This window comes from Bidens hawaiensis, unplaced genomic scaffold, assembly GCF_021521415.1.
Source record: "Bidens hawaiensis isolate Kalapana, Puna unplaced genomic scaffold, B.hawaiensis_p1.1 tig00035046_1, whole genome shotgun sequence".
In the NCBI taxonomy this organism is placed as follows: domain Eukaryota; kingdom Viridiplantae; phylum Streptophyta; class Magnoliopsida; order Asterales; family Asteraceae; genus Bidens; species Bidens hawaiensis.
This window is the reverse complement of record NW_027496087.1, coordinates 30,271-42,348: the sequence shown is the minus strand read 5'-3', so window position 1 is coordinate 42,348 and position 12,078 is coordinate 30,271. Positions and strand designations below refer to the sequence as shown.

Sequence of the window (12,078 nt, the reverse complement as noted above, 5' to 3'; positions counted from 1 at the left end):
TTGCTAATTTTCAGAAATTTGATGTTGATGCTTTGGAGAAATTCATAGTAGACTCTAGCATTCCTCTTGTGACACTCTTTGACCAAAGCCCAGCCAACCAACCGTTTCTAGTCAAATACTTTGAAAGTCCCAACGCGAAGGTATATATCATGTTTACTTATTTTGATGTAGGCTTGTACATGAACACGAACACGACTTTTTTGTTTGTGTTCATTCATTAAGAAAAGGAACGTGTTTGCGTTCGTTTATATCTGTTCACTAAATGTATAAACGAATGGTTCACGAACGTTAACAAACGGACATAAGTGAGCTAAAACCAATTAAAAGTAAATGTGAACAACAATGTGTTGGGCCTAGAATGTAAGTAAAACTAGACTAACGTATAAATGTATAATCCACCTAAAAAGTTTAAACACATGGTAACGAATGTAAACGAAAGAACTTAAACCACACACGACTTAAATGAACGGATGTAAGAGGACGCTTACGGACATAAATGGCATGTGTGTATGCTCCTTCATTTAACTAAATGAACAAAAGTTATTGTTCATGTCCGTTTGTTTATTAAATAAACTAACACCAACAAAGCTTCCTACTGCACGGTTCACTGAATATTTGGTTTGTTTATTATGTAAACAATTTGTTCTTTCTGTTGGTAGGCTATGCTGTTTTTGGATTTTAGCCATGAACTTATTGATGGCTTTAAATCAAAATACACAGAAGTTGCTGGTTTATACAAAGGAGAGGGATTAACTTCCTTTTGGGTGATCTTAAAGCTAGTCAAGCTGCATTGCAGGTAATATAATATTTCTTTATTTATTTATTTATATATTTATTTAGTTTTTGACTTTGACCTCCAGCATGAACTTTTTGTCAAACTTGATGTGCAGTATTTTGGGCTTAAAGAGGACCAGTCACCTGTTCTTGTTGTGCAAAACAATAATGGTCTCAAGTTTATTAACTCCAATGTTGAAGTTGATCAACTCGCTCCTTGGTTGAAGGACTACGTGGTATGTTTCAACTTCTATTGCGGTTTGCATGTGTCAGCTTTGGACTTAAACCGAACCAAAAACCCGAAAGTTCGGTTTTTTGTGTTTTTGAAAAATGCCTGTTTTGGGTTTGGATTTTACCGTTTAGGCTTGAGACTTTTGGGCCGGAAAAAAAAAGCTGACCGAAAAGAATGGTTTCGGGCTTACAGCTTTTTGCTAATTAATTAATTAATGATGATTGATTATTATACATTTGGACTAAAACATCAAAAACCTAAATTTTGGTTTTTGAGTTTTTGGAAATCATTTGGTTTTTGTTTTTTTTAGTGTGGGTTTGGTTTCGGATTTTCTGGTTTTACCATTCCAGTTGAATGGGTTTGGAAATAAAGCTGGCCAAAAAAATAATGGTTTTGGGCATAATCTTTTTGTTAGTTAATTAATAATTAATTGATTATCATACATTCAAGCTAAAATATATGGATTAACATTATTTGTTAAACTCTTATAAAGAACTCTAACATTCAAAATAAATGAAAAATGAAAAACCATTGATCGGTTCGGTTTTTTTCGGTTTTAGTTATGTGCAAAACCGAAATCGAACCGAAAAGTTTGGTTTTTTTCCGAAAAATAAAAACCAAAACGTCAGTTTTTGTTTGGTTTGGTTATTTCATTTTGTTTTTTTGGTTACAGATCAGATTTTTTGGTTACTTGCACACCCGTACTTGATATCTCATTAATCAAGTTAACAATACTAATTATAAGAATATAAGTACATTCATGCATGTATTACTTGATCTGAAAATAACTGGATTCTGTTAACAACTAATCTAGTAGATATTATTAATTTGAAACGCTTTTAACTTATATTTTAATAAAATGGTTTAGGAGATATTAAGCTTTTAAAGTTTAAATACACTTCAGGCAATAAAATAAAACTGACTGGTGACATTTTCAGGATGGAAAAGTAAAGCCGTTTGTAAATCAGGAGCCAATTCCAGAAACCAACGACGAACCCGTGAAGGTGGTGGTTGCTGACAGCCTTAAAGATATGGTTTTGGATTCTAAAAAGAACAGTAAGATTTGTGTTGATATATTTTTTATTATATTATTATATTTTATCTTGTTCTAAGCTTATGGTTTGGAACCCGCAGTTCTACTGGAGTTCTATGCACCGTGGTGTGGCCACTGCAAGAAACTGGCTCCAATCTTGGATGAAGTGGCTACCTCCTTTGAAAATGACGCTGGTGTTGTGATTGCAAAATTCGTAAGTCCCCCCTTGTTTCTAATACTAGCTAGAGTTGTATATATATGGAGGGTCCGTTGCAGAATACTAAATTATTGTGAGAACGAAAAGAATTAATTTTTTCTATCAATGGTTTGTATTTTTTAAAAACTTCTAGTTGTTACATGCAAATGGCTGAGTATACATAAAAAGACGTTAAATTAATTTGCCTGTATGCCTTTTCTTTTTCACTTTTAAATGTTTACCTACACATGTGTCGTCTCTATAAACAAACGAATTTTGTTTATGTATTCTAATAACATGTTAGAAGAGATGAATATGCAATCATTTTAGCCATTTTCTTGTATTTCCAAGTTTTTAAAATTTTAAAAAATGAATGTTTTATTTTGTTCTTTCCATCCTTGCAAAAACTGTGTTCTGCCGTAGAACCCACCCTTTGAGAATTCCAATAATATGTTGAGAACTGAATAATGCATTTATTCCTTTGATTTGATACACAAGATGAACCGGATGGATTATCTAATCACCTTGATTATGCTACATGTACTGAGTGCAAGTGCAATAGCGCATTATCCGGTTCCTCAACATATTATAGGTTTTGGAACAAACAATTACCATATGCTTGTATATAAGTAACTTTTAATAGGTTGAAAGCATTTGCAGGCAGGTTTTGACGAATTTAATTGGTTTCTATAGCTAGTTTGTTTTCTATTTACATCAATTTTGAAACTTTTTTGCATCAGGATGGATCAAACAACGACATTACAAGCGACTTATTTGAAGTTCAAGGTTACCCAACATTATACTTCAAAACTTCAAGTGGTAAGGTGGTTCCATATGAAGGAAACAGGACAAAGGAGGATATTATCGATTTCATTCAAAGAACCGTGAGGACGGGGAGGAGACCATCCAAGCACCCACCACCACCCACAGCCACAACTGAACCAGGCAAAGATGAACTATGAAGAGTTTTCATTTGATGTGTACTTTGTTAACTATGAGACCTTTTTAAGTTAAAATTTTGGATTTTAACATAAACTGATACAGTGATACCAACGGGTCACCACAAGACCCGGTGCACACCTGACCTGTGCAGACCCTGTCATATGGATTAGAGGATCAAGAAGTGTGTTACATGGTAATCTACTAAGCACTTTATAAACAAACATAGGTTATTAGTTTATCTAAAAGTCTATTTGCTATTAACAGGATGCTAGTTGTTATCTTCGGTATTATCTGTTTGGATGTCTGTTTACTGTCTTTCGTCTTGTTTATTGGTTAATCAAAAAGTCTGGAAATTTTCTCTTCTTGCTCAAGTTCTCTAGAGATTTGGTTCGTCTCGAATGGAATCGTATCATCAATCATGCAGTGTGAAAGTTGTGCAATAATGATTTTTCATAAAATCTGGTGCTGATGTGACAATAATGCAGCAGGATTTCCACTCATGAAAATGGATAAGATGTTCATGGATCAATCCTCTGTTGGTCCTTTCTTCTCTTATATAGTTTATTCAAACATTTATGACACGTCTATGCCTATAAGGGACGTTATAAGGTTGTCTCTACTTCTAAGTTCTACCAATAATACGGGCAATTGTGCCACATCAAAATAGAAAAAGCCTCACTACGTCACTACTACATTATTACGTAGGCAGAGTTTTTTCTCAATATAATGCGTAGTAATTTCAATCATCTAATATAATTAAAATAATGGATAAATTATAAAAGTTGGAAAAAGAAAATTATGTGGATGATTTGATTGGCTAAATAAAAGTAAATAATAAAGGCTCCAAAAACACTATGTTTGTAGCGGTGTGGCATGCGCTGTCGTCATGCAAAATCTTTTAGTATTATGTTATAGATGGGACACTGCAACATAGATAGAAAGGAACCTTGTCGTAGGCATATATAAATTATGTAGGTGGGCATAGGGTGACTTAGTTGTGTACCGTGGTTGTGCTCTTAAGCTATAGGCTTACCGGATCCGTAAACATATCAATACATGATCATGTTTTGTCTAACCATGAATATATAACCGATTGATATAATACGCTCGTTATTGGTATTCACCAACAGAAATGCTGACGTATCCTTTTAAAAGTATCTTCCATTTAATTGTATAGAATGATAGGATTGTTTAGCAAGTGTAGCATCCCTAAAGGGACGAAGGCTCCTCAATTGACGATAAAACCTTGTGGCTCCTTAGTTGATGATAATATCATGTGGCTGTGCGCGACACAAAACTTTATAATGTTTTTCAAAAGAAAAAGAAATTGTAAATTTGTTTTTCTTAAATAATTTTTTCTAATGAGAAAAGGGGTATCTAGAATTGCAAATGGATTTCAGTTTTTTTCACAATGGGAGGGTAAGATGTATAAACCCGCCAAAAATCCGTTTTCAAGAAACTTAGGGTATGTTTGGCAAAACTAGCCGCTAGTTGTGGCTTGAAGCTGGTAGCTGTAGCTGTAACTTTTTAGGTATATTTAAGTGTTTGACTGAGTAGCTGTAGGTTTTAAGAAAATGTATAAAATTACTAAAATGGGTATAACTAAAAACAATAACAGTAAATGTATTTATTTTGGAAGGTTATTTAAGTAAATTAAAATACTAAAAGCTTGCAGCTCTTTCTAAACGCTACTAGTAGAAGCTTTAAATTTTAAGTTTTTTCTCCTGATCTAAAAGTTCCAAGCTCCTTAAACCAAACAAGATTTTTAATTAAGTAGGAGCTTTTTTCTTAAAAGCTTAAAACTAGAAACTCTTAAGAGCATTCACATCCCATCCCTCATCCCTATCTCTATAATTACACTACAAAACACTAAATTTCTCTAGCCTGTTTAATTAAATAATACTTTTATCATTACAGTTTTCTCTCTTCTCTTCTCACAACCAATCCAACAAATATTAAAAAATATATAGGGGTAAACAATATACCCCAAATATTTCCCCAAATTTACAAAAAATCATCACATTTCTCTCTTCACCCTATAATTTACACTCACAATCATTCAAAATCTCACCCTATAATTTACCAATCCCCCTCACATAATTATAGGAGATGGGATGGGAATGCTCTAAAAGTTTCGTGTCAAACATACCCTAAAAGAAACCAAAGCATGCCATGGACGAATTGTTAAAGTGGACAACATAAAACTACTTATTACTAAATTGATGCCTAATGCCTTTCACATATAACCAAACAGGACCTATCATGAAAAATGCAAACAAAACACTATAAAAACTATGGATGAGCAAATGGCATCGGATGCTGGTTTCAAAAGTCCCGATCTCAAAAATGGGTACCGCAACTGACACCAAAAATGCTCGCTATAGTAAGGTATACGAAGGAAGAAAATCAATAAATGACGGTGTCATACCGATCTTGAAACTTCAAAAGGTGGGTACCAAAAATACTCAGGCCATTTGCTCATCTCTATAAAAAAAGTTGAACCAAACAGTTTTCAAAACAAGGAAACTTAATTTTCAACTTTGGTTCGGTATGAGCCCAAAACCAATCCAAATCGACCAGTTGACACCCCTATCATCGTAAGGGTGGAAGGGGCGCCCTCGGATAGTGGCTCAGGGAATCGGGAATACCGCCGCAAGTCCATCAGGTTGGGTGTTGGGTTCACGACCCAAAGTAGAAGCTGATGATTTGTGTTGAAAAGTATGTTCGAGGTACTTTGGATAATATGGAACACCACCGCAACCCTCCTGAGTGAAAATGAGATGACACCACATGGTAGTAAAAGTTAGTAGCATTGCAATTCTAATTCCTTTTCCCCTACAAATTCATATGCTAAATGCACGTTAGTAAACATTATTACTTACGGTAATCAAAGTTACTCTTCAGATCAAAATTAAAATCAGTTATGATTATGATTAAATTATATACAAACATATAATCGAAATGAATATCATACAAATTAAATCAAATCCATAAGTTATTTAATAAAATGCAAACCATCTAAATCCAACAAATCATTCAAAAATTAATAATATCACTCACAGTCACTCCTCAGTCCTCACTATCCCTTGTGTCATCTCTTCTTCCCCCATTCATGCAACTCCGCGGCCGCAATCAAAAAATACACTGCCTGAATCGGCGTCAACACCTCAATCAACGCCTTCAACGTCTCCATTCTCAACTCATCCGCCATATGCATCAACTCCTCCACATCCTCATTCTTCAACTCCAACTCTCTCCTCACCTTCTCCTCACTTTCCACCTCACAGTCGCTCTCTCCGCTCCGCATCATCTCCGACACCGCATTCGACAGCTCCACCATCGACCTGTCCGCCACCGACTCCTGCAGCTTCTCCGTCAACACTCTCTCTTCATGCACCGTCTTCTTATGTAACTCATCAATTCGTTCCATCTGTTTTGGCGCCAAATCTCCTAGATCGCCAGTCGATATGCCACGTATTAGGTCTCCGAGTTTAGCTTTGAGCTGTAATCCGGATTTGGAGTAGAGTAAATGAATGGCTAATGTTGGCCGCCATCCGCCTATCCATAAGAAGGCGTCTTCTAAACTGCTACGCCATGCTGGAGTGAGCATTGAGATGGCGTCTCGTGTCTCCCATACGGATTTCTCTTGGTAGTACTGCTCGTAATGCTGTACTACCTTTTGAACCAGTTGTTTTCCGTTTTCGGTTTGATTATGTATTTGTTTGTGGTTGTTAGCGGCGGTTACGAGTTGTTGAAGGTAGGTGTTTTGTTCGGAGATCCAGTTCTGGAAGAATGTGTTGAAGGATTCGGAAGTAGTAGGATTATTATGAGCTTCCGCCATGAAAGCTATAGGTGAGTGAATTACTGAATTTATTTGTGGATGTTGATTTTGTTGTGAGTGCAAGTTGCAGGAGAGGAATGAATTTGATTGATTGGGGGCTGCAAGTTGAACACTTGTGCCCGACGTGAAAAACCGCTAGGGTTTATATGCATGAATCCGGTGAAACCATGGGCGAAAGCTGTTTCTCAAGTTAACAGTTTTGGTCCTTTTATGCAAGAATTTTCAAACTGTATGAGCCTCAGTTTTGGTCTTTTTTGTGGGGCCTTCTTAATATGACGTGAATTTGTGTGGATTTATGATTATTTTTTTTGAATTAATATGTAACTTTTTACGTTTGTTTGTTCGTTAGAGTCATTTATATTTGATTGTCCATTAATGTTCATTATAGTGTTATTTGTTCATTAGTGCTCGTTAGTGTTCCTTTGTCCACCGGTGTCTATTAGAATCCATTTATAATACTAACAAACGGATATAGACACGGACAAACTCAATTCCTTAATGAACGTCGGACTCGTACACGAATTTTTGTTCAGTAGAGTGTTCGTGAACCGTCATTTTGTCCGACAAAAACTTAACGGACAAATACGGACAAAACCTCGTTCGATTCGGTTCGGTCCGCTTACAGCGCTACTCCCATCCATCCCAGCTTTTAACCATGCTCCACACCACAACATCTCAGCTTTTAACCGTCTACCTCCTCTAGCTAACCAGGTGACACCCAATAGGCTAACATAGATGGTGGGTCCATTCCCATTTTTAGTCACCCATTTTTATTTATTTAATATTTATTTTTGGATTTCTTTAATATGTGGTACTTGTACACCACAACACTCTTGTTATACAATTGGATGGTTAAAGACTTAAAACTCACCGCTTACATGCATTGGGATAACGCTTTAACTAACCAAATCAACAGAATAACCAAAATTTTAACAATAGTCATGTCCTATAATCTCACCCACATTAAAACTATTAGTAAGGTCTAGAAATAATAAAATGTAAACAAAATTTATCTTTATCCCTAAAGATTGATGTCAATACAATTTTAAATATTTACCTTTTGATCTCTAGAGTACTTTCACGCTAACTAAGTATAAACATTTACCTTTTAGCCCCTCAATTTAGAATGAAACTTTTATTCTTTCAACTTTTATCACAGTATTTTTAGTTATACAATTTTTGTCACATAAACTTTTACCATAACAAATCAAACTAATACTCATTGAGTACCCGCTGCAATGTACGAATACCCGCTGCAATGTACGGAATCTTTCGAATATGTAGCATATTTAATGTGTTCTACCGCAACACAAAAGTAGATATACTTGTATATATAAAGTAGTAATATATTATATAAATATTTGGAACAAATGGTAGTAAATTAGTAAAATTTAAAACTTAACTGTTGTTATTGGAAGAAGCATAAAACATAAATCGAATTAAAAAATAGATGAATTAGAGACAAATCGACATTTATATTTGAAGTTGATAGAAAAGGTTGAATTTGATTGCAAGTGGTCCTTTTTTCATGGACACATTATATTTCTAGTTTTGTCATAGGGAACGGCTATTTTATATTATCTATGAACATATATATTTTTATTTTAAGTTTTAAATATAATATATTGTCAAGTGTCAACTCCAACCTGTATTAGTCTGGATGCAATATTTTTTTCATCTTACGAAAGTTGATAGTAATTTTTTTAGAGAATACGTACATGTATTATCTTGATAATAAATTTTTATAATTATATTGATTTGTATATAAACTTAGTTTAAACGATATTTATTTGACACTTAAAAACTTAGTTTAAAGGAAATAAAGTTTGCAAATTGTAATTTTCTTACACTATCATAATTTTATTTTTTTTAAAGGCTCCTAATGTGTAGTAGATAATAGCTAAAACATATAGCAATGCATACAAAACATCTTCTAATAGCATATACATTTTTTCAATTACATGAAATACTATGTTCATATAAGAGGACAAATTTGGTATAGAAATATTTATATTTTTATGTGTGTGGATATGATATGGGTATTGGGGTCCATTTGCGTTGGAAAAGGATAATTCAATAGCTTTGGTAACAAGAATCGAATCAATATGTTGAAGTTGAAAGAAAATAGCTCAACTTCAGATTTTGTCTCACGTGCGTGGGTATATACTAACCACTATTCCTAAATTCTAAAACAAATACATTAATAAATTACTATATCCTTTAAATTAAGTTTATATAAAATAAACTCACTTTAATCACTAATACAAGATTAGTTATTTGATAACTTTTTAGACATTTCCCATTCACAAACCAACTCAGCCCAATTATTATTAGAAATTAATTTTTTTCTCTTTCACGAACCCAATGTTCCAACCCAACCAAACCAAACCAAATTTTTCACACCCATTAGCAACCCAAACTTCACTATTTTTATTAAATAAATATAATTTATAATTGTTTTTTATTAATAATTGTTATTTTTATTAAAAGTGTTTAGAAATATAAAAAATAATTTCTTAACTAAAAAATAAAAAATATATATTTAATTTAAAATTATCTTAAAAAATATTTATATTCACCGTCTTATCCGAAAAATATCATGAACCAATACGGAGTTGACAAGTGTCGGATAATGTAAATCAATAATTATTAATATTTATTTAATTATAAAAATATATATTTTTGCAATCTTATGTTTTTTAACAAAATTTATACCGGTGTGTTTTAAAAAAAAAACTAAACAATAATGTGTTTTTAGATTTTTAAAAACTTATTTATAAAAAGTTATTAAAGAAAAACATTTTAGTGTTAAAATTAATTAGTATGAAAAGAAAAAGAAAAATAAATTAAAATGTGAATCATTCATTTAGTGACATGTGGCCATGATTGTGTTGAAAATTGGTGGGCAAACTAGTTTATGTTTGCTAGCTGTGGCCGGGTTTAAGCTTTTTTTTTATCTATTTTTTTTTTTAAATAGTATTCCAACCCAAACCAATTCATCAATAGAAATGGTATTAGCCATGAGTTATATCACCACAAAAATAAATAGTCTACTTGGCAGTTTCTTCGAGACCATCCGTTTATGTATCAAAACGTATTTTTTAGAATAAAGGGACTCTAATCTAAATGACGGAGACCATCCATTTATATATTAAAACGTATTTTTTGTATATTAAAACGCATATCAATCTACTATAAACAGAAAAAGTTATTCTAATTTTATTAAAAATCTATAAATATAGGTAAAACGTTATTCTAATTTTCTAAGATGCCAATATGTTCATGACATATGCTTCTCATTTTATAAAATCAAGTCATAGCTTAACAAATGAAAGATCAAGCATCAAAATAATCAATGGTGCAACCAACAGCCGTATGGTCGGTCCACAGATGGACCAGGGGATCAATAGCGAAGTCACTTCCCAAAATCGACCAAATCACTCATAGGTCCAACACTCACGATCGTTGGTACCGTACCCCTTCCATGATCTTTCAAGTTCAAATCCAGCACTCAATTAAGCGAAGTAATATATAACTCAAGATCTGGATTTGGTATAGAATATGTCGCTCATAAACAAATTTTATAAACAAAAAAATTTAAAACCATATTGTATATTATAAATAAATCGAAATCTTTTATAAAAAGAATAATGGTTTTATGAAACTTAGTCAAGTGATATATCACTATATCAGAAATCGAAGAACATGGTGATTTGCTAGATAACATATTACATGATTTAGAAGAAAGAGTTGTAGATGTTTCATTTTCAACAACCATTAGACAAAAATAGATATGTCAATGTCTTTTATCATCTAAGGATGTTTATGAGATCCAGCTTTAGACGTGCACAAATCGGGTACAGTTGGAAAACCCGAACTGGTTCGGAACCGGTTATTTTCACACTGGGTAGGAAATGGCACCGGTTCCAGTCAGGAACAGGTTCGGTTCCCGATCCGAACCGATGCCCAGAAATGCTAACTTTTAGGAACCGGATAGGGTAGGAACCGGGACCGGTTATTATGTAAAAACCGGTTCCACCGGTTTTTTTTTGAAATTCAAATATCCTAGCCGTTAGAAACCGGTTCCAACGGCTATATAGCCGTTTTTAACCGTTGGAACCGGTTTTTTTTACTATAATTAAGTTATTTTCATTCTATAAATAGCAAGGTATGGGCGTGTACTTGTTAAACCACTTCCAAAACTATAAAACACACTCCAAAACACAATTAAGCTTAAACCGACAACAAATGGCAACTAATGACGACGTTGTTATGGTGATCGAAACAACAAGATGCCCCGATGTTTGGGTTCATTACGATTTGTGTCTCATGACCGACTCACAGAAGATGGCTCGTTGCAAATATTGCTCGAAGTTTCTTAAAGCAGGGTCCAACTCGACATTACGAAAACATACGAATAAGTATTGTCGAGAGAAAATAAGTTTGGGTGCTAAAAAAGCGGAAGTGGGAGAGTCGTCCGGCTCTACAACCCAAGCATCTACCACCGATGACAACGCTTAATCGTTGTAGAACGCCGGATTAAAACGACGGACTTTGTTTTTTAAGTTTTAGTTGTTATGTTTAGTATCGTTTATGTTTTAATAATGTTTGTAATAGTTATTGTTTAAATAAATAAAATGTTCGTCGTTATTAAAAAAGTAACACAAAATTAATCATGACTAACAAAAGTAGTTATAATTAAACAAATCAAAACTAAATATTAGTTGAACTTGTTACAAATAATTTTACTAAAACAAATAAAAAACACAAATTACAACTCTTCTTCGTCTTCACCATCGTCTTCATTCTCGTCTACATCCTCGTCTTCGTTATCGGAAGAAACCCCGTCCTCCGCCTCCTCATCATGAATAGGACGCTCTATTGGAATTTCGTCTTCAAAGTTCGCCTTGTGTTGTACACGATCCACCGCATCCAAATGGTCCTTTAGGCAAATGCAAACCTCTAGAGACTCGGGAGTTAATTTTGTTCTTCGCATAGATAACATCCTCCCACTAAGAGAAAAAACCGATTCGGAAGCAACCGTTGAGGCTTGAACGGCA

The 12,078-nt window shown here is 33.7% G+C and overlaps 1 protein-coding gene and 1 pseudogene across 2 annotated transcripts; one reads left to right on the top strand and one right to left on the bottom strand.

The window, feature by feature from the left end:
* Window positions 1-5: 5 nt before the first annotated feature.
* Window positions 6-3,256, top strand: LOC143586921 (protein disulfide-isomerase-like; annotated as a pseudogene). Its single transcript, XR_013144783.1, has 6 exons — window positions 6-140; window positions 660-796; window positions 891-1,010; window positions 1,945-2,062; window positions 2,141-2,253; window positions 2,976-3,256. The product of XR_013144783.1 is annotated as a protein disulfide-isomerase-like (transcript).
* A 3,012-nt stretch (window positions 3,257-6,268) lies between these two features.
* LOC143586920 (protein DOG1-like 3) lies at window positions 6,269-7,772 on the bottom strand. Its single transcript, XM_077068363.1, has 2 exons — window positions 7,727-7,772; window positions 6,269-7,023 (listed from the first exon to the last, which is right to left on the bottom strand). Exons 1-2 carry the CDS (start codon window positions 7,770-7,772, stop codon window positions 6,269-6,271), a joined length of 801 nt encoding a protein of 266 aa, XP_076924478.1.
* Between the last annotated feature and the right edge of the window lie 4,306 nt (window positions 7,773-12,078).